Consider the following 21,934-nt stretch of genomic DNA (forward strand, 5'->3'; position numbering starts at 1 on the left):
TTGTTCTCGATGTAACACCCTTGCTGCACGCTTGTAGTCTAACCCCATGTACCCGTTAAGAGCTTAGCTTCTCCAACGCCTGGGCTACTGCTAATTATCACCACATACGGAGTGCAATTAGCGCTGTTAGGCTACAGGATCAGGCTGGGTAAAGACTGCCAGCATAGTCGGTATGGATGTGATGCCAGTATCTGTCCAGATAGAACAAAAGAAAAAATAGATGCAATTAGACAAGGCAGGCTTAATTACTCTGGCTCTCTGCTATGTGAACACATGTGACGGAGTCCTGCGGATGCTTCCGGCTGACTAACATAAGACCCTAGCCGCTGTTGCCTAGCCAACCCGAGAAGTCGGTAATCTTCAAGCCCAACTTCAACGTTGAAACCGATGAGTTGAAGCATTTACCTTCATTCAGGTAAGAACGACAGTATAGAAAAGCAATGAGAAAAAATGCGTCGCACAACGGTAGCCCGTCAATATGGAAAGCAATCCAAAAAATCCAATGCGGAAAGGATGTTTGCAGAGCTGGTTCAGACCCCAGTCCGAGAGTCACCCAACAGGCAATATGCAAAGCAGGATGCGAAGCCAATTGAAGAACAAATCGTCCCCCTCACCACAAGCTTTTCTGAAATTTCAATCTTAGAGAGCCCTGAGAAGCGGAGGAGTCGGAGACAAGCGACAGAAGAATATGTGTCGTTTGTGGCGGACGAGCCCAAAGTTCGGGACACGAGAAGGCCTAAGAGAGAGTTTGCTAAAGGGGCCAAGTCAATTGCCATTGAAGAAGATATTTCGGAAGAGACAATTCAGGTTTCAGAAGATGAAACCATCATGAATCTGAAAGAAGAACGCCAGAGTGATAAGGTACGGATGCGCCATGTCATCTCAAAAACAAGGACAGAAAGGCCTGTTCCTTCAATAGCGCAAGAGCTAGCCTTGAGAGTTCTCACTTGGGGCGACGTCTGCCCTCCTGGAGACCAGATTAAAAAGATTGCCGAAGCTTCATCCGCAGAAGTTTATCGCATCACCAACAAACGAGGCACAAGCATCATCAAGGCCATACGACTACCCTCACCAATCAAAGCCTTAACAAAGGCGCAGGTAGCATCCGGCCTTGTTGACGAAGAGCCACATTCGGAGATCGACGTCAACAATGAGCTGCAAATATCCGAATGGCTGGCCGACATTCCAGGATTTGCTGTTTATAAAGAACGATACATTGTGAAAGGAAGAACGTCAACCGAGCTTCTGGAAACGCATCAAACTGTGCAGAAGAAGATGAAGAGAGAGGATCCGGGTAGAGCTCAGTATTACCCATCTCCGAGCCGGTATCTGGATGACACCACCTTTTTAGTCGTGGAACTGGGAGATGCAGGGAAATCACTGGAAAACTGGGGACTGGACAGCGTGGATCAATTGTGGGACATTTTCCTCTTGGAAACGATTGCACTGGCAAGAGCCGAGGAGGTCGCCATGTTTGAGGTAAGGCTCTAGTTCATCATCAATTGCCGTGCAATACTGACTGAAGATAGCATCGTGATTTGCATGAGGGTAACCTCTGCATCAAACAAGCTCGCCCTCCTCGGCAGAGGGGCCCCAAAGCAGATGGCTTCTTTGGCTATTCTGGTTTGGATATTACAATCTTAGATTATGGACTCTCACGAGCAGAAGACCTCACAAACGATGATGCAGCGCCCATCGTCTACGACCTAGAGAGAGATCTCAGCCTATTCACCAGCACTTACAATCCGCAGTGCAAAGTCTATAGGCAGATGAGGTCTTTCTTACTTCGTGCTGACCGAAACTGGATGCCTCCCGAAGCCCACAACATTCCTTATGCCAAAGGTATTGATGGGCCGCTTTCTTGGGACGCTTATGTTCCTTACACAAATGTGCTCTGGCTCGCTTATACGTACGAGTACATGGTGGAGAATTTTGAAGGCGACAAGAGAGAGCTCACAAAATTCAAGAAAGAGACGGCAGAGCTGTGGAAGTATTTGAACCCGGACGCACCCAAAAATGTGCCTGCTTTTGGGTGCGCGGCTGATGTGGCATGTTTTGCATTGGAGTCTGGTTGGATCCGGGAAGACCAACTTTTGGGAGCATCAACCACTCTGCTTGAGAGAGAGGACAGCATCATTGTCTCAAGGAGTTCAGAGGATGTTGAAGTATCACCGCGAAGATCACGAAGAACGCGTAGATCATGAAAGTCGTTTTGCATTACTGGAGGAGCAGCATTATACAATATGGGGGCTTATATGTACACTAGAGGCGTCTTTCCTTTGGTTCTTGTTTTGGCTATATATATGGAGGCGGGCTTATGATAGTACGAAGTTTACGAAGATAATATTGAAGAATCATATTCTTAGAATAATTGTGACACAACCTCGTATCAAGACGAAGCACTAGTATTAAGTTAGCTGTATTATCCAGAGGCGTAATTCACATGTCGTTGAAGTTGCCTCGTCCCCCGCATGGTGATACTGACACACGCCATCGGAGTCCGATTGAGACATGCAATCCCGTCACGCGGTGGCACTTTAAAATGAATGGCTGCACGATGCATATCGCCTGTTTCTCGAAACAGCTCTTCATCTCCGGAATTAGACGGCGGATCCCTGCTAGAGGAGATCAGATGTTGGCCTGCGATGTAGATCGGGTAGCGGAGGTTAGTGTGGTACCTGCCACGTCATACAAAGCCCCGTGTGCGGCCAGGTAGCGGATAGCAGCTGCCACTACCAGCTGGCCTCGGCTGACCTGCGCTGCTTCGGTGGAGCCGGCGGTGCTGTCCTTCTAGCGGTGCCGAGGCTAAAACGCCTGGGCCTGCCACTGGCTGGGAAAAAGCTGGTCTGCCCACCGCCAGCCAAACCGCAAGTGGCTGGCATGCAAGCCCTTTGGCAGCGTCGCGACGGAAACAAGAGCTGAATCATCACCGGCCGACGTCTCCTTAATTCCCTGGTCCTTTTCTTTATTGATAAAGCCAGCCTCTCGATTTCTTCTTCGCGCGAGGCCTGCACGACACACGGGCATAAGGCTGCATCGACCCTGGTGAACGCTGACTGCTACTGCTCCTTGTTTACCTCCAATTGGCGAATCTATCCACCCTGAGCTGAGCGCCATCGCCGACACCGACATCTCCACTACTTTCTCCAGTTCATCGCGTTGCTGTTCAAGTGCTCGCAGCACCCCTTCCACCACCATGGCGTACGGAGGCTCTTACAGTGCCTCGTTCAACCCGGCAATGTCGAGTAGCGAGTCTTTTGGAAATGGCCTCCTCGCCTCATCTATCTCCTCCCTATCGTCGTCCGGATCCAAACGCTATTCGCCCGTGTCTAAGACGTACCGACAAGCTTCAACCCTGTTCTTGACGCGTCGACTGCCCGAGGCCCTCAGCACGCTGCGCCCCATCATCACTCCTCCCAGCTCTGCTGACGATAGCGAGCCAGCTCCAGTGACCAAGTCTTCGCGAGGGACTAGGATCAAGGTCTGGAGTCTATACCTGACACTCCTGAACGCAATTGTCGAGCTAGAGCCTGAGGAAGGCAAAGACGCTTTTGGCAACCAGGAATGGAGAGCGTTGTGCACCAAAGTGCGAGACGGCTCTATCTGGGAGGAAGTGGTCCGGAATGGATATCACGGTCTGGAAGGAGATGTTGACGCTGACGTTGTGATAAACTTGTGAGTTGGAAACCAGCATTGCCGCTTACTACCACAAATCAAGACACACTACTAACCATAGCGGTAACAGGGCGACGCTATTACTTGCGCATGCGCGCGACCAGTCTCTTAACCAGAAGATGCTGGAAAACTACCTAGCCTCATCGAACATTCCCAATCTTGATTTGAATGACTTTGCAAAGCCATCGAACCGTTACCAGTCCCCTGCCAGGAGAAACAACGGCGCGAACACCCCTGGAGACCTGAATTCACGAGTGAAGCTTCTGGAGCTCTATACTCTCCACGTTCTTCCCCAAAACGGCGAGTGGGACTATGCTCGCGAATTCATTGATGTGAGCGCTGTCCTCGATGAGGAACGCAGAGAGGCCTTCCAGCAAGCCCTGCAGAGCTTGCAAGAAGAGCAAGAGGAACAGGAGCGAAAAGACCGAGAAGAGCTAAAGCGGCAAGAGGAGCAACTACAGAAAGATATTGCCGAGGCAAAGCGGCTAAAGGCTGAAAATGAAGAGAAGGAACGGAAAAGGCTTGAAGAGGAGCGAATCAGCCGAGAGACCAGCGAGGGCGACTATGGTATCGAGCAGACTCCCAGCTTTAGCGGAGTAGGAAAAGCTGACCCCCCTGGATCACCCCAACATGGCGTCGCGCGCCCTCCACGACCAACTGGAAAATCGCGATCAAAAGCCGGCGCATCTTCAGCGGCGGCAGGGCCCCTAACTATCACAGCCCGAGCCACCTTAATCTTATCCCGCTTTCGACAGCTATTCGAGAGTCTTGCCAGCTCCCTCACAGGCAATCCCGCGGTACTAATGAGAGTGATGGTTTTCACTATGGGCCTACTCATCATGCTCGGCCACAAAGCTACGCGGCAGCGAGTAGAGCAACTCGTGAGGACTTCATGGGCGAAAGTTGCAGCAACAGTGGGAATGGGAACTAAAGTGAGCTATATTTAAAAGAGCATGGATGCTGGAACTGTACACCAAACTTATACATAATTTTTCCTTTGTATTATTTTTTATCTTCTCTGCATGAGATGGAGTTTTAGTCTTGGATAGCTGATATTAGCTGTACCGTGTACCTATGTCCTGGCGGACACGATAATTATGATGAATATGCCTTTATCATTTCTAGCCTTCAATCTATAAGAACGTGTGTAGATTTGAGTCGCGCTGCTGAATGCCGTTGCCACATATATTTGCCCAGACGAGAAATGTTCAAATAACGATCAAGGTGCCAATGATGCCCTGTAACCAAAGCGCCGCCAAACTCCAATCATATCCATAATTAATTCCAATTTAATAGATATAATTTTTTTTCCTTTTTTCAATAATCCACCGCTACTGTCCTGCCCAAACCCGGGCCACTGCTTGGCTAATAATTTGCCTGCCGATTCGTTTTCTTTTGGTAGAATAACTGTATTTGAGAAAGGTTAGCATATGCAATGTACTGCCTTGGGAAGTGTAACGAGAGAAGCGGAGAAACATACGTCTGTTCTTGAACTGCCGAGGTTTATAATCTTGGGGCACCCGTCGCGATCCTTCTCTAGGCGCGTGCACTCGTAGCAGTAAAAGGCATCTGAGATGCCTTCACCGCCGCATACGACGCACTTGTTCTGGTAGTTGCCAAAGCTGCACTCGTCGCAGATACGGACGAGAGTCGTGGGGCGGACGTAGGAATCGCAGACGGGGCATTTGCCGTCGCATTTATCGCAGAGACGGCCGATGGCAATGCCGGATTGCTTGCGGCACATGACGAGATCGCTGGAGAGAGCAGAAGTTAGCGAGATGCCTTTTTTGTCTGATGCATCGCGACAGGAGAATGAACTTACGGGTGATGGCGAGACATGATAGGCGAGAGGAGTTTGTGATGCCCTGAACGTTGTTGGGTGGAAGATGAGACGGTAACGGAAAGAAAAAAGGGCAGAGACAGTCTTAATATGCTGCAGATCTAAGGTCTCGGAGGCTAGAGCTGCAAGGGCAAAGTCGTGTGGATTTCTCATCAGCCTTGCAGTGACGTTGGATGGAATCAATGGGTGGAAGAAAGGATTTAACCAATCATGTGATGGAGCGTTTCACGGTGGGGGCGAATTGTCCCAAGTAGTTCCGTGACTTCTTACTCAGCCTCGACCTTTCGACAGCCTAGCTTGAGCCAACCATTCAGCACCAGCTCTTGCTTCAACCCTGTTTCAATATCATGTCGCTGTGACAAGCTCATTTTGATGAGGTGAACTGCATTAGGACAACAATGGCTACAATTGGGGAGGCGGAGAAGTAAGTATGCGTATTACTCTTTGTCGCAAGCTTGAAACCTGACCGATGGGAACTTTCTTATAGTGCGGCGGCAGCAGAACTACCACGACCAGACGGGGACCACTCAGCGCCAGAGAACACAGAAGAAGTGTCACTCAAAAGAAAATATGAGGACGAGAGGCCCGGAGATGATTCTCCCAAGCGCGCGAAGCACGATGATGACGACCATAACGATGCCACAGCCTCGAAGCGGCCACTATCGTCTGGCCATGACCGCGACGAAGGGGAAATCACATCAGCCGCTACTCAAGACCGACGAAAACTGGTGATGCAGGAGGAGAAGAAGAGGGGGAAGCGGTTATTTGGCGGCTTGATGAGTACCCTCAGCCAGACATCTAACACGTCTCAGCAGCAGAAGCGCCGGCAGGAAATTGAGCGCCGCCAGCAAGAACGGATGCAGAAGCAGAGAGTGGAAGATGATCAGAAGAGAACAGAGAAGCTAGAGAAGCTATATCAGATCCGCATGGCGGAGCAGATTGTGTTTGACGAAGAAGTGGTAAGAGCTGTGCGCGTCGCGATATAGGAAGAATATCGGGATGTTTCTATATAAGGAATGGCGCTGATTCGGGACTTATAGATGAAGAACAAGCATGAGAAACGATTGGCGATGGCGAAGTTCCTGCGCACCAGATCTGAGCCTGCAATTGTATGTACTAGCTTCCTTCCTTAATGTTCAAGCTTATGCTAACGAGTATATAGTTCTATCTACCATGGAAGGTCACAGCAGATCAAAAAGACACCATCGACGACCAGATCCAGAGAGCGAGAACCTCAATAGAGAAGGAAGTTGAGCAATTCAAGGCTCGGAAACAGCGGCATATTGAGCGGTATGGTCCCCCAACGAGGCAAACAAGCATGACCCCTGATGAACCTGCTGCTGCTCCTGCTGCCGCAAAAGCGCCTGAACGCGAGAGCCCTGCCCGGAGCCCGCATCACAGTGCCGACAAGCCACATCTACAAGAGAGAAGAGTATCTCAAGACATACACAAGGGGCATCACGACGAATCTGGTGATGACCTCGAGGAGGCTGAGGAGGACATGGTGATTTACTGACCGACTTTTACGAAATGATTCCCCCCAATTTTTCTTTAAACTACTGGAGGCCAAGTGATGTCTGTTTCTTTATACCACTGCTTTTATTTTATCCCATTGTGGGTAGTATTATTCATTGGCCTGCGTAGCTATGCCGGAGCATTTGTAGTTAGCTATGAGGAGCTGCAATTATGTATTGTAGGTAGAACGTTCGGATCAAGAGCACGAGAAGAAAGCGATGTGCTATGTGAGAAATGAAGCTTGAGCATTTCAATTGTTATTTTACAAAGTAGAAGTCGCGGCTGCAGAGCAATGCTGTAAGTAACTACAGCTGATTGCTATCATCCTGCATATATTTGAAGGTGGTTTAGGCGTTGATAGAGAGTCACGCGCTTATACCAGAGGGATGTATTTAGTACTGCTCCATAGCTGTAGAGCTAGCGATGATCATCATCAGGTACAGGCATCTTAACAAGTAAGATTGCGTAAAAGTTACCTTACTCTTGATCCTAAATTGACTCTCGCATTAATCTTGCCAGTTTAGGCGGTCACGAACTTCCTCGGCATGTCTCTGCAGGGGCACGGAGCATATAACCTGTTGCAACGATGCCCCACAGCAGCTGATGGGCGCCGGCCGAGGCCCGTGGTGGGGATGGAGTACGGAGAACGACACTGTACCTCTTATTAGTGATGCGAAGGATGCGAAGGATGCTGCGACAATCACCAGCGATTTCTCCTCCTTTAATTGCTTGAAACTAGCTAAGACAAAGTTTGTCATTGAACCTAAAATTATCGTGTCTTACGCTTGTTTATTAAGACTGGAAGCGTTGCCGACGGCCCTCGTGGTACTGGAGCCCCTCATTACTACCTTACTAGAGAAGTCCGTCTATCCGTCTGTATCACCAATTCGGTATTATGTTACTTACCTAAGTGAACATACATCTCTTTACCGTCTAATTTTTATTCTTACGCAATATTTCTTGACTATAGCTCAGAGAGCAATTTTAAGTGCTGGAAATTCCACAAGATGGACACCAGCAAATTGAAGCCAAACGACCCTCGGGTCAAGTACGAGACAAAGCAGATCCGTGGCAAGACGTATTCTTATATCCTCGGCGAGCCACAGGGTCCCAAGGTTGAAACAATCTTCCTTATTCATGGCTGGCCGGATATGGCTTTCGGATGGCGCTGCCAGATCCCCTACTTGATGTCGCTGGGCTACCAGGTCGTGGCCCCTAACATGGTTGGCTATGCCGGCACCGATGCCCCCGAGGATATCAAGGAATACTCATTCCAGAGCGTTTGCGCAGACATTGTTGCGCTGGCTCGCGAGTTTGTCGGCGAAAAGGGCCAGATTGTTCTTGGTGGCCACGATTGGGGCGGTGCCATCATCTGGCGAGTCGCCTACTACTATCCCGAGCTGATCAAGGCCGTCTTCTCCGTCTGCACTCCCCTGAATCCTATAAACACAAAAATAGTTCGCCTCGAGAACATCATTGCTGCGGGTGGCCTGCCCAACTTCAAGTACCAGCTGCAGCTCGGTGGCCCGGACGTCCAGGCCCGCATCCAAGGCAAAGACAAACTTCGCCAGTTCTTCCTCGCTCTATTCGGCGCCCGGGGCCCCAAAGGCGAAGCAGGCTTCAGTACAAGCGAGGGCGTCATTTTCGATAACCTGGACAAGCTGAGGCCGCCTCTGCTCTTGGAGGCGGAGGAGCTGGAGCACTACATTGAGCAGTATTCGCTGCACGGACCGCCTGAGATGCGAGGCCCGCTGAACTGGTACCGCACGCGGGAGATTAACTCGGAGCAGGAAGCCAAGTATGCGAAGACTGCGCCTCCGATGAAATACAAGATGCCGGCGCTGTTCATTTCGGCGACCAGGGATAGTGCTTTGCCGCCGTCAATGGCTAAGGGGATGGATGCGTTTTATACTGATCTTACGAAGACGGAGGTGAATGCTTCGCATTGGGCTTTGGTGGAGGCTGGGCATGAGGTTAATCGCCAAATTTCACAGTGGTTGAATAAAGCACTGGGCGGTGCTCCCCGGTCTGTGCTTTAGGCTAGATTATGAGATTTTGAATGAAGTATGAATATGTAAATAATGACGGTACGAGCTTTTTGATCATGAATTTCCGAAGCACTATGATACTTGTTTTACTTTGAACATGAAAAGTATTCACAACTGGGAATATATCTAGACTTGATAAATTACTCGTATTGATTCTATATCTTGCCTGAATTATATACTTGCCCAATCAGCTACACGCCTCCATAAATTGGCGTTTTTATCGCTGTCATTAGGCTCAGGCTAGTATATCCTTACTGCTAGTGCGCCTTTCTCTACTAATGACCATTTCAGATTCATGTAGGGGACCTGAAACTCATGTGCGTGGACAATGCTATACTGAAGCGGGGGATGCTGCTTCATGATGTGATGTAATGTAGGTACACACAAGTGTTTGGTGAGATGTGCTCACCGCTCTTCAAAGAAAAGATGTATGTCTGGCGTGCTGATTCATGTGTCGAATAAAATGATGACTTACTTGGCGTATATAAGTATGGTGATGTCATTTATTTCAGTGTGTTTTTATACGCGTCAATGGTTGGAGCCTTGGAATTAGATTTTTTGTTTGGTTTTCCACACATGGGACAAGCTGTGATGATTGTGAGCCTAAGAAGCCTGAAGAAGAATAATGAAAAAGTAAACAAGATGAATATACTCACAGTCAGTCGTGAAGGCGCACTTTTGGCAATAAGAGTAGCCTTGTGTGATTTTGGTTTTACATTTCGTACATGAGCTATGTATATCTTTAGTTCCTACTCGAAGAAAATGAAGTGTAGCGCTCTGTTGTCCTTGGGAATGATACATACCTTGAATACGCCGCATATGGATTCTTTGCTGCTTTGGACAGCAGCTTACTCTAAGAAAGCCCTTTAGAACCATTCTTTGAAGAGAAAAGAGCTGAACATTGGCCTTTTGTACCTTTGATACTCCGGTGTTGCCCAGAGTGGCTGACTTGGAGCCGCTGGCCTTCGAGGAAGCCGGCGATCCATAATACATTTCACTCTTCTTCTTGACTGAGTGAAGGAAAGGATGATAGTTCTATCCTCTCAGCCTTACGTATTTGATATCGGAAGTTTGATGCTTGTGGCAAGGCTGGGATAACAGTGGCGTATTGGCGTAGTGCCGCTCTTAGCTCGTACCAGGTACTCCGTATGGGAATTGCCGATATACTGTTTAAATTCCAAGGGTGACGAAACTCGCTGTTTCGACGCGTGAATATTGTAGAGCTCTGGCATTCCACAAAGTACCTCGCCGCTATAGCTGCAGTGCATAGAGACTTGTCGCAAAAGGGACGCTCTCTCAGGGGGAATTGGAGCTGGAACGTGGGCCCGAGTTCTTGAGGTAGTGGAGCAGCAGCACGCAGACGCCTGTAGACGCTGTAAAAGTAGCTACTGTAACACGGCCCCCTTTCAGCATCAGCGCCTCGTATCGAATCCTGGGGAGGGGGTAGAGGGGAGCAAGTAAGAACCCAGCGCCGTTCCTGGACCCCCCGAAAAATCTTGCTGAGAGCTTAGATATCCGCGCTTGCTTGCTGCTATTATTACTTCAATCCAGTTCTTTTGAAGCCCACTGCGCCTCTGTCTGCTGGTGCTGACGTACAAGCGCCCTGAGTTTCGACAAGCGTCCCACTATCCAGTACGAAGGGCCTGCGCCGAAACGAGGCTGTGCAGCCACACGGAACGGAACAGATCACCGGTCTGACGGAGCAGGCGCTATCGATATCGCGGGCCTTGTTTCGACCCGAGTTGCAAGTCCACCAACCTAGAATCCGACATCACAGAACGACAAAGAGACAAAGCCGCCCTCGCTGGCTTTCCAACAACATCGATCCCGCATGCGTTGCTATCCCGCCACCTCGATCGCCTAACCCATTGCTTGTTGTCCTGCATGGCTGGACGACAACCTATGGGACGCCATGGCGGGCCCTCAAATAACGACGACCTTTTGCTCGACCTGGACAACGAGCAGCCCATGTACAGCGCAGGGCAGCGGTCGGCCTTGAACGATGACGATCTTGCACGAGCCTATGATCTTGATCACGACCCGCAGAGCCGGCCCTCTGTGTCCTACGATGACTTTGTCGGAGCCGAGCCGCCGTCATATCCACAAGCAGGCGGCTCCATGGGAGCGCAGGCGGCGCAACCCCCAGCACACTCAGGGCCGTATCACACTGAGCAATTCAGCCAATCGTCACTCGACAACTACCAGCGCTACGCCGACGACTACGACGACTATCCTGAAGATGACATGCTATACCAGCAAGGAGGCTCTGGGGATGCGGGGCAGTCCTCAGCTGCTAGAAACAATGCGATGGCCCGCAACAGTGTGCTTACTCTGGGAGGAGGGTTTTTCGGCAAGTTGAAGCATAGGCTTGGGATGGGTCAGGGTTATTCGGAGATGGATTTGCCTCTGACAGAGCCTGGGGCGAGAGGTCCTTCGCAACAGCAGCAGCAGGAACAGCCCAAGGGGAATATGATGAGCAACTTCAAATTTGGCTTTGGCCGTGGCAAACCTGATCCCTCGACTCTGGGACCAAGAATCATTCACCTCAACAACCCTCCTGCGAATGCCACCAACAAGTACACTGGCAATAGTATTTCAACGGCCAAGTACAACGTCGCTACCTTTCTACCCAAATTCTTCTTTGAACAATTTTCCAAGGTTGCCAACATCTTCTTCTTGTTCACGGCCGCTTTGCAACAGATCCCCGGTCTTTCGCCCACGAACAAATATACGACAATCGGACCATTGGCCATTGTGCTTTTGGTCTCTGCTATTAAGGAATTGGTGGAGGATTACCGAAGACGAACGGCGGATACCGCTCTTAATACTTCCCTGGCGCGAGTTCTACGTGGTTCGAACTTTACGGAAACGAAATGGAATGCAGTGGTAGTTGGTGATGTAGTCAGAGTCGAATCTGAGGAGCCTTTTCCGGCCGATCTGGTTCTCTTAGCAAGTTCCGAGCCCGAAGGTCTCTGTTATATCGAAACAGCAAACCTGGACGGCGAGACCAACTTGAAGATTAAGCAAGCTCTCCCGGAGACTTCGACAATGGTATCCCCTAGTGAGCTGAGCCGACTAGGCGGGCGCATCAAGTCGGAACAGCCCAACAGCAGCCTCTACACGTACGAAGCGACATTGACGATGCAAGCAGGTGGAGGAGAGAAGGAGCTCGCGTTGAACCCTGAGCAGCTACTCCTCCGAGGCGCCACTTTGAGAAATACTCCATGGATCCATGGCATCGTCGTTTTCACTGGTCACGAAACTAAGCTAATGCGAAACGCCACAGCGACGCCAATTAAGCGGACCAAGGTCGAGAGACAGCTCAACTGGCTCGTGCTCATGCTAGTCGGTATGCTGTTGGCACTTAGCCTCATCTGTACCATTGGAGACTTGGTGATGCGCGGCGCTTTGGGCGACTCGATTTCATACCTCTACCTGGACAAAATCGACAGCGTTGGAACCGGAGCCGGAGTCTTCTTCAAAGATATGGTTACATATTGGGTGCTGTTCTCTGCCTTGGTTCCCATCTCTCTCTTCGTTAGTATAGAATTGGTCAAATACTGGCACGCTATCCTTATCAATGACGATCTTGACATGTACTACGACAAGAATGATACGCCGGCTACCTGCCGAACTTCGAGTTTGGTTGAGGAGCTTGGCATGGTTGAGTATGTATTTTCAGACAAGACTGGTACGCTTACCTGCAACCAGATGGAGTTCAAGCAATGCTCTATTGGTGGCATTATGTATGCCGAAGAGGTTCCCGAAGACCGCCGATCGACTGGTATGGACGACGAAGAGTCAGCCATTTTTGATTTCAAGACGCTCCAAGCCAATCTGGAAGGAGGCCATCAGACCGCGGGAATGATTGATCATTTTCTTGCCCTGCTGGCCACTTGCCACACGGTTATCCCCGAAATGAACGAGAAAGGACAGGTTAAATACCAAGCAGCCTCTCCCGATGAAGGTGCGCTGGTGGCCGGAGCGGTCACCTTGGGTTATAAATTTACCGCTCGAAAACCGAGATCCGTCATTATCGAAGCGAATGGCCGGTCACAGGAATATGAATTACTGGCCGTCTGCGAATTCAACTCGACCCGTAAGCGAATGTCGGCCATCTTCCGCTGTCCGGATGGAAAGGTTCGAATCTACTGCAAGGGTGCCGACACCGTCATTCTGGAACGACTAAACGACCAAAACCCCCATGTTGAAGTAACTCTGCGACACCTCGAAGAGTACGCCTCGGAAGGTCTCAGGACGCTTTGTTTGGCTATGCGTGAAGTTCCCGAGCAAGAATACCAAGAATGGCGCCAAATCTTTGACACAGCGGCGACGACTGTGGGTGGTAACCGAGCTGAAGAGCTGGACAAGGCTGCGGAAATTATTGAACATGACTTTTACCTCCTTGGTGCCACCGCTATCGAAGATCGTCTCCAGGATGGCGTACCAGAGACCATCCACACCCTTCAGCAGGCCAACATCAAGGTCTGGGTTTTGACGGGAGATCGACAGGAAACGGCCATCAATATCGGAATGAGTTGTAAGCTTCTGAGTGAAGATATGGTGCTCTTGATTGTCAACGAAGAGACAGCCGCTGCAACCCGCGACAATATTCAGAAGAAGCTCGATGCCATTAGAACACAAGGCGATGGTAGCATTGAAATGGAGTCCCTTGCTCTCATCATTGACGGCAAGTCTCTCACCTATGCTCTTGAAAAGGGCTTAGACAAGCTCTTCCTTGATCTGGCCGTCATGTGCAAGGCTGTCATCTGTTGCCGTGTGTCGCCTTTACAGAAAGCCTTGGTCGTCAAGCTGGTCAAGAAGCATAAAAAGCAGTCAATTCTTCTCGCTATTGGTGACGGAGCAAACGACGTTTCCATGATCCAAGCAGCACACATTGGTGTTGGTATCAGCGGTGAAGAAGGTCTACAGGCCGCACGAAGTGCCGACGTGGCTATTGCTCAGTTTAGGTATTTACGAAAGCTGCTACTCGTTCACGGGGCGTGGAGCTACCAGCGAGTGAGCAAGACGATTCTGTTTTCCTTTTACAAGAATATCGCTCTGTACTTGACGCAGTTTTGGTATACGTTCCAGAATGTTTTCTCCGGCCAAGTTATTTACGAATCATGGACTTTGTCTTTCTACAACGTCTTCTTTACGTTTTTCCCGCCGCTTGCCATTGGTATCTTGGATCAGTTCATCTCTGCGCGGTTGCTTGATCGCTACCCCCAGCTCTACATGATGGGCCAGCAGAATTCCGCGTTCAAGCTCAAAGTTTTTGCGCAATGGATTATCAATGCTGTCTATCACTCCCTTGTCCTCTACATCTTTGCCGAGTTGATCTGGTACAGCGATGTGATTGACAACCAGGGACAGACTGACGGTCACTGGGTGTGGGGAACGGCTCTATACGGATCTGTCCTCCTTACGGTCCTGGGCAAGGCGGCACTAGTAACAAACAATTGGACCAAATACCATGTTCTGGCTATTCCGGGCAGCATGGCTGTCTGGTGGGTTTTCATTGCCGTATACGGTACCGTCGGGCCCAAGATCCACATCTCAACCGAGTACTTTGGCGTTATCCCCAAGCTGTACGGCAGCCCAATCTTCTGGCTCCAAGTCTTTGTGCTGGCATGTTTGTGTTTGTCGCGCGATTTTGCCTGGAAGTATGCCAAGCGAATGTACTTCCCACAGACGTACCATCACATTCAAGAGATTCAAAAGTATAATATTCAGGACTACCGGCCTAGGTATGTACACAGCCCCCTTTAACCCCTCCCTTTAACCCCTCCCTTTAATCTACCATTTGAAACTTGACAAGATGATGATTCTCTAACATTTACTTAATAGGATGGAGCAATTTCAAAAGGCTATCCGCAAGGTTCGGCAGGTGCAGCGTATGCGTAAGCAGCGTGGCTATGCCTTTTCGCAGGCCGATGAGAGTCAGACGCGCGTGCTTCAGGCATATGACACGACAAAGCACCGAGGACGATATGGAGAAATGGAGAGTTCAAGACCAATAGACGGGATATAAAAAAATTAATTGCTTTAGGATGGTTGTAATGATTTTTTCTACTTTATGTCATGTCAAAATAAAGGAGTGAGTGTGTTTTTGGGGGGAGTGGAGTGGGAATAAGGGTGGCATGGGCGGTAGCCACGTTTGATGACTGAAGCCAAATGAGGGCTATGATTGCTTTTTTCTCTTTATTAGCTATTATGCCATATATAACGACTTCTTTCCTCCAAAATCTTGGTTCTGGTAGTTTTGTTTCTCCGGATTTTGTTTTGTGTAACTTGTCTTGGCATGGTACTACATGTGGGTGGGGAGGCGAACGAAGTGGTGGAATTAAAAGGGGGTTGTACGGAGTTGGAGTTATGTTACTAGATGCTCTTTGTGGTTTGTGGCTATGTTGAGAAAAGAAACAAGAGAATTATTAGTTTGATTACAAGGGAGACTGTGAGATGCGATATGATGACAAGGTGTTGACTGAATGTTGAGATGTGATATCGAACGCCTCCAGACAAAGAATTGAATTCTCAACGTGACTTGACTCTTGTGGTTACACCAGACTCAGTCTTTTCAATTTCCACAGGTAAAGAGAGAGTTTGGTATGTTGTCTTTATCTCACTGCTTTTGGACAACTATACTAAATGCAGGCAGGCTCTTGTGCTCTTTATACGAAGTAGTAGCTCACAATATTCATGTATTTCTCGGAAACTAGCGTTGAAAGTAATGACAAAAACAATATTGGGACTCAAGCCTTGGCTTCAAAATGACAAGATACGAGTTTCATTTTCTGATCTACTCTCTTCTCTGTAATATGTGATTTCTCCCGCATGACAGTTGTCATTCTGACGCAGCACGCATACTATCAACCAAGTTCTACCACATTCTCGATTCGCCTCTAGTAAATTTGGGTAACCAGAGGGGACAACACTCACGATCAATTTGCATGAATCTATCACGTTGTACAACTTTGCGCTAGCGGCCGTTTCCTTCTCCTTTGTTATACGACTGTTTTCGGCTCCAATTATTTACGCAAGACCTGCTGTGTCACACCGACACAGGCACAGACACGTAAACCCCGAATCCGGCTTTTCTTGTAACATGCAGGCAATTAATGTGGTGCATCATGCTACACACACACCAATAAGAAAAAAAAACGATATTCTTGATAATTCCGGAGCTGGGGCTTAGCGGTGTTGCGCTGTACTTGATGTTTTGAGGAAGGGGGAATTGTAAGAAGGATTCACAAAGGTGAAACGTTATAAAATTGAAAAGACATGAATCGTAGAAAATTAATATATGCTCTCTGATATATAATTAAACATCTAAATTCATGGTTGATATATTAGTTTCTTATTGGCGCTCTGGAAGTAGCTCACTTGACTGGTAGATATATAAACGCCGCCTTTGTTTAGCAGCTCGTATTAGTTATCTATATACTTACAGACATTCATTCTTTACAGAGAACAAATACACATACAAGAAGATGAAGGAAAAAAACAACCGGTTGGATTCGCCTCCATCTTACTTACACGACACAGCTTTCGTATCACACACACCTGTCCTCTTCGCCAACCTCTACACATAATACAACAAAATCCTGTTTATTATTAGTAACACCACCTCGGTGCAGTGTAAAGAAAAAAGTTTAAAATATGATAAACGATTATTAAAGATAAGAAACACAAAGGCACACTTATCGGCTGTGGAGTAAGAAAAGCATGATCGCGATGCTTGCAGCTTGTGTAACGGCCTTAGAGTGAGACATGGCGCCGCCACCGTGATAAGGATTTGGGAGCAGTGTCTAAGGTACGAGATACTGGGGTGCACGTACAGGGTAGATAGTATGAATTCAAATCTTTGATTCGTTGGATGCAGTCTCGTAACACAAATAGAGTTGGGATAATGGAGGGAATTACCGATATCGTTTATACGCTGGATCTCAGATTCACAGTTCATTCAGATAAGTGTAATAATATTATGATTTTTTTATTTCAATTAAACCTTTCATTTATTTATGGGTTCTGTCTAATGCCCCAGTAGATGATTCATCATGCCATGCAAATCATGCTTCTTTTTTGATCCAAATAATAATAAAAAAAAACGCCGTCCATTAAGATAGCCACACCATGTTTTATATCTATTCCATCTTATATATCATTCATTTTTGTGTGCCTAGAGGCGATAAAAAATCTTTGTAAAATAATAGAGTAGGAGAGAGAGAGGAAAAGATAAGGGATAAGAGAGATAAGTAGAGTTGGAAAGATAAAAGTCGTAGATAAGAGTCGGAAAGCGGAGCGACGCCAAAGATAGGCCCCGGCCGCATATGTGGTGGAAGGTGACGGTGAAAGCGGCTGATAAGAGAATTGGGGAATATTGAATGAGAATGGGAAAAAAAGCGCTGTGAGGGGGATAAATCAAGACCGTCCAAAGTTGGTAAAGGCTCCGGGGAGCCAACCCCTCCATTCTTTGGCGGTGACAAGCAAAACATAACTAGTAGTGGTAGTAATAAGAATGGGTAAAAGCGAAAAAGGTAATATCAAAACTTTTGTCTCGTCTCCCTGGAAAAACAACGCCCGAAAATGAGAAACAATGACGACAGCTGAGTAGGAAACTCGGTCCAGAGCAGTCCGTGGGGGGACCAGCGGCATAAGCACAGGCATAAGGGGCCGAGATGCGAGGATGGACCGTTCCGCATGTCAGTTGATGGTGTTGAGACCCCCTTGCCGGCTGGAACACGAATCCCTGTCAACCCCGCAAACGTCGGCTTGCTGCTTGTGAGCAAAGTGCGGAGAGGCGCGGTGAGAGCTGCAGCGCTATCGCAACATCTGCCAACAACAGCGGTGGCTAAGATGCGCCAGTCCCATCCGCCTAGTTAACCACTGCGGTGATAGGGTTCTGCTGCTGCTAGCCGTTATGCCATCCGCAAGGGGGTGGAGAGGAGCAGCGCTAAGGAAGCTCCCAAACACACCACTGCGTCCGAAATCACCGAGAAAACATGGGGACCAGCAGCTCGATGCTCTTTGGCCGAGAGCTGGAGCTGCTGCCAGGGTTTCGTGGTGGTAGTGGTCGCTCCATGCCAGCTTCGTGTGAGTAGGCGCTGCCGTAGCCTAAGTCGTAAGTGTGGCCGGATGAGTGTCGCGTGTACGAGTTGTTGGGGCTGCCCGAGCTGCGGCTGAAGGGCCAGATGCCACTTCCTGTGGGTGAGGTAGGGCTGGGCGGCCTCATGTTTAGCGATCGCAGGGCAGACATGGCGGAGGTGTGGTAGTTGAGTGTGCTGCCTGGCGTTGCTGGCGGGGAGTTGGTAAAGTGCATGGAGCTGGGCCTCGACGGCGATGCTCGCGGCACAATATCACGGGGCTCGGGCTTCTCCAGAGTGTAGTGAGTCTGGGCAGTATGCGCAGCACTGAAGTAGCTGTGAATGGAAGACGGCTGCTGCATAGATGAGTCTTGGTCGCTCCAGCGGCATCTATAAACAAATATTGTCAGTACTTGTGGAATTTGTATCATGCGAAACCAGAGTCAACATACGTCTCGGAGCAGTATAACATCTCGCCATGGGGGATAAATTGCTTTTCGCAGGTCATGCTGTAATACAAGGATAAGTCAGTCAGAGTTCTATGGCATCGCCAACAGGAGAGATGCTTCCTTACCAAAACTGAGGAAAGCTCTCCCTCTCGTTATCATACACCTCGGTGTACTCCCGGTTGCCTCGTCCCAGCTTCTGGGCACTGGATGGGGTGTGTCGTCGGGTCATGGTTGGTCGCTTGTATTGCGCAGGAGTTGCAGTAACAGCCTTTCGAACGTCTGTTGTAGATGAGTGGGTAGAGTAAGGTCCAGACTTTCGTCGCTGATGAGGCATTATAAATGGTAAAGATACTACGTCTGATGTAGTAGAAGCGCGTAGGCTGAAGTTGTTATCCTGGTAGCTCGTAGAAGTGAATAGAACTACCAGGACTGTCTAGCTGGAGAGATGATCAAGGCCTGGGAAGCTGACTTATATCCGACAGGTTGCCGTAGGGCTGTGTTGTGTGACGAGTCGTATTTTGAACAGCACGAAGATTTGAACAGGTTGTAATTATTTAGAGAGGGACGGCTTGTTCACATGCGATGGATTGGCTGAAGTCACACTCAAGGAGGGTGCGTTGATCGACAGGATCCGGTAGATGGAAGGATGGGAGGATGGCGCAGATCGATTCGTCAGGCAGACAATGGTTATCCACTCTGGTGCTCAGTTGACAGGAATCAGTCTGTTGACTTGTGTTCGCTCAAGAACCAAATATAGTAGTAGTGGTAATGGGTAGCAATGGTATCGCCAGTCAGATGATGGGCACCCAGTAGCGCTGGTTATAGGTGGGTGAGATAAAGGGCGGCTTCGTGTAAGTGGCACGGGATTCCGAAATAGTGGTGCCGAATTGAGGCGGAGCGGCTGTTGGCGGGATCGAGAATTGCAATGGAAAGCAAAGTAGAAAAAGGGAGATGTGAAGTTTCCGATGTAAGGGAGATGGAAGAAAGAAATAAGTAACGGGTGAGTGACTCGTTTTGTGATGTCGTGATTTGATTAATAGACGGTAGCCGAAAGCGGAGTCCGCTGAGCGAAAGTTTCAAGGTACCGAAATACAGCGGCGGTGACACTGTCGACGCCCGGCTCCACAATGTCGCGATAGTACCAGGCAACGATGACTCTGATTATGTGGGCTCTTTTTTTTCTCTTGTGTAAAGCTTTTTTTCTGGGACAAGAAAAAAAAAAATAGCTTTTTTGCGCCCTTCTTATGCTGTCCTTTTGCTTGAAATGTGGACACAGAAGGCGATGGAATGATTGGTGGTCTTGACGAGCTTGAAGAGGGACAGCGAAGGATGGTAGGGCTGGGCTCGCTTGCAGCAACTTGTAAGACGGGCTGGATGCTTATTTGGCTGTGAAAGGCGGGCAAAGCTGACGGTTGCTTATTAGCCGGCTTTGGACGGTAGTGAGTAGCACAGAATAAGCCTTGGTGAATATGAGTCGCGAATGATGTGCTCGCTGAGAAGGAGTTGACGTGATAGTGTGGCACGATTGAGTAGAGAGCAGGCTTGTGTCGGTACGAAGCGGGACAGGCAAGACAAGCAAGACAATGCTTTACACGAGGTACTCTATTGTACCCGTTTTACATAAAAGGATAGGTAGAGAAGATTAGAAAAAGCGAGTGAGCGTTTTAGCAAAAGCAGAGAAGCAAGAGATTCCAAGCCGCTGCGCCCGTATCCGGGGACGCTGACGAATATTTAACATTTACCATTCCCGGCAGCTCTCGTCTGCCTTGACTGCTGCCAGGCACGGGTGGAGGCCAATGGGCAGCAGCAACGCGTCCCCGTCGACCGCATGCAGTGCATCGCAAGCGCAGTTTGCAGGCATCTTGGGATGGCGCCGATGCGAAGCTAATGGAGGGACAAGGCCTTGGCTCTGAGATTGTGTGCGGCGCCTTTTGGTGGCGATCGACGGAACGGGGCCATGGACAGCCCAGGGGGGCCTCTGGTACCGGTACATGGTCCGTACAAGCCATTTATGCAGGCGGTGCGACACTCCGCCAGCAATGCGTCCCGCCCGGGTCGACGACGAGGTCGCATTGCGGTACATGCACCGGTGGAGCACGCCTGAGTTGGCACGCAGCGGCGGTACCGGGTACTCCATGCAGACAATTGGGCAGGTCCGCCGCTGGACGGGCCATCAAGGCACCAGCTGTGCCCCGAGTTCCGTTTCGTTACGTTGCTGGTCGCTGTACTTGCAACGGCAGCGCTGGATGGGCGATCCTCCAAGCCCGCAGCCATTGGCTCCCAGTACCTACACAATTCGAAACGGATGCCCTTTACGGAGCAGCATTGCATTCCTATTCAAACATGCTGTTTCAATGTCTCAGATGAAAATTTTCTCTTCCCCTGTGAGAGCACCTGGTACCTGCGCACAAAGTCAAAAATAAAAATTAAAATGCAAAAAAAGTGAAACAGGACAAAAAACCTTCAGTCATGCATATCCATGACAGGCTGTCCATGTACCTATCATCACCCCCCCCTGTGGAGTTTTTTGCTGCTATATTTTCTGGGGCTGCTTGGGCGGAACAAACGGCGCCAGCTGACGGTACAGGCGACGACGCAAAAAATGGGCTGCTGGGCCTGCACAGTCATCCAGTCCAGCGAGCACGTTTCCAGGCCCAAACGCTGCTAACCAGCGCAGCAAAACCGCTATTTCCACCGCCACGATCCAATCAGCGTGTGCGGCGCCCGAGGCCTCGGGGCCACGGGGTTTACTTTGTCGCAACACTGGATTACGCAACAGTGATGCGAGAAACGGCATGAATAGAATTTTTTTCACGCTCTGTAACTCGTAATCCATTATTTTTTAGTGTCGTGAAGCAATTAGCAGTCACAGGTTGAGTTTTGGGGGTCCATCTAGTAGACACGAATAGTAACAGAAATACGGCATATTGAAGAGCCATCACGGTGTTTTTTTTGCTGGCTCCGGTAGCCCGCCATCTAACCTTGATGTCCCATGACGCAGACGCACTGTAACCGTAAAAAATCCTGCCCTCTAGCCTCAACAATACTATTTCGTACTCCGAGCCTCGCGGCTCACGGACTCCGACTCATTTGCGCAGGTACTTTCGCAATTCTCCTCTTTTCTGCCATCACATCGCCTGTTTACGTATTGCTCGATTGACTTTTCCCAACAAACGAAAAATCCTGTTCTGTGTGCTGGCACGAGCACTCGTACGAGTCCTTCCTTGTACGTTCGACGCAGGGCCTTGCCTTGTACCTTGTCCTGTGCTGTGTTCCGTCAGTATTATCCATCACCCCTGGCAAACACCCCAAAACAATATT

The 21,934-nt window shown here is 49.2% G+C and overlaps 8 protein-coding genes across 8 annotated transcripts; 5 read left to right on the forward strand and 3 right to left on the reverse strand.

The window, feature by feature from the left end:
• Positions 1-362: 362 nt before the first annotated feature.
• Positions 363-2,372, forward strand: GGI43DRAFT_390625 (uncharacterized protein). The gene is made up of 2 exons (XM_083204338.1): positions 363-1,479; positions 1,530-2,372. The coding sequence occupies exons 1-2, from the start codon at positions 451-453 to the stop codon at positions 2,202-2,204; spliced, it is 1,704 nt and encodes a 567-aa protein (XP_083066202.1). The 5' UTR covers positions 363-450; the 3' UTR covers positions 2,205-2,372.
• Positions 2,373-3,072: 700 nt separating this feature from the next.
• GGI43DRAFT_17504 (uncharacterized protein) lies at positions 3,073-4,860 on the forward strand. The gene is made up of 2 exons (XM_083199770.1): positions 3,073-3,675; positions 3,746-4,860. The coding sequence occupies exons 1-2, from the start codon at positions 3,197-3,199 to the stop codon at positions 4,620-4,622; spliced, it is 1,356 nt and encodes a 451-aa protein (XP_083066203.1). The 5' UTR covers positions 3,073-3,196; the 3' UTR covers positions 4,623-4,860.
• Positions 4,771-5,695, reverse strand: GGI43DRAFT_390628 (PHF5 family protein). Its single transcript, XM_083204339.1, has 3 exons — positions 5,498-5,695; positions 5,156-5,429; positions 4,771-5,082 (listed from the first exon to the last, which is right to left on the reverse strand). Exons 1-3 carry the CDS (start codon positions 5,512-5,514, stop codon positions 5,041-5,043), a joined length of 333 nt encoding a protein of 110 aa, XP_083066204.1. The 5' UTR covers positions 5,515-5,695; the 3' UTR covers positions 4,771-5,040.
• A 65-nt stretch (positions 5,696-5,760) lies between these two features.
• Positions 5,761-7,695, forward strand: GGI43DRAFT_390630 (pinin family protein). The gene is made up of 4 exons (XM_083204340.1): positions 5,761-5,939; positions 6,003-6,474; positions 6,556-6,624; positions 6,678-7,695. The coding sequence occupies exons 1-4, from the start codon at positions 5,914-5,916 to the stop codon at positions 7,029-7,031; spliced, it is 921 nt and encodes a 306-aa protein (XP_083066205.1). The 5' UTR covers positions 5,761-5,913; the 3' UTR covers positions 7,032-7,695.
• GGI43DRAFT_390631 (Alpha/Beta hydrolase protein) lies at positions 7,696-9,204 on the forward strand. Its single transcript, XM_083204341.1, has one exon. The coding sequence runs from the start codon at positions 8,038-8,040 to the stop codon at positions 9,067-9,069; it is 1,032 nt and encodes a 343-aa protein (XP_083066206.1). The 5' UTR covers positions 7,696-8,037; the 3' UTR covers positions 9,070-9,204.
• Positions 9,205-10,016, reverse strand: GGI43DRAFT_390632 (uncharacterized protein; the record flags this gene model as incomplete). Its single annotated transcript, XM_083204342.1, has 2 exons — positions 9,735-10,016; positions 9,205-9,664 (listed from the first exon to the last, which is right to left on the reverse strand). Coding segments are annotated over exons 1-2 (298 nt in total), but the record flags the coding sequence as incomplete, so codon positions are not given.
• Positions 10,017-10,517: 501 nt separating this feature from the next.
• Positions 10,518-15,453, forward strand: GGI43DRAFT_17539 (aminophospholipid-translocating P4-type ATPase DRS2). The gene is made up of 2 exons (XM_083199773.1): positions 10,518-14,828; positions 14,929-15,453. The coding sequence occupies exons 1-2, from the start codon at positions 10,963-10,965 to the stop codon at positions 15,110-15,112; spliced, it is 4,050 nt and encodes a 1,349-aa protein (XP_083066208.1). The 5' UTR covers positions 10,518-10,962; the 3' UTR covers positions 15,113-15,453.
• Positions 15,454-18,017: 2,564 nt separating this feature from the next.
• GGI43DRAFT_17630 (uncharacterized protein) lies at positions 18,018-19,581 on the reverse strand. The gene is made up of 3 exons (XM_083199785.1): positions 18,739-19,581; positions 18,617-18,673; positions 18,018-18,554 (listed from the first exon to the last, which is right to left on the reverse strand). The coding sequence occupies exons 1-3, from the start codon at positions 18,945-18,947 to the stop codon at positions 18,071-18,073; spliced, it is 750 nt and encodes a 249-aa protein (XP_083066209.1). The 5' UTR covers positions 18,948-19,581; the 3' UTR covers positions 18,018-18,070.
• Positions 19,582-21,934: the final 2,353 nt, after the last annotated feature.

This window comes from Trichoderma evansii (assembly GCF_050947405.1).
Source record: "Trichoderma evansii strain SZMC 28006 chromosome Unknown GGI43scaffold_1, whole genome shotgun sequence".
In the NCBI taxonomy this organism is placed as follows: Eukaryota; Fungi; Ascomycota; class Sordariomycetes; order Hypocreales; family Hypocreaceae; genus Trichoderma; species Trichoderma evansii.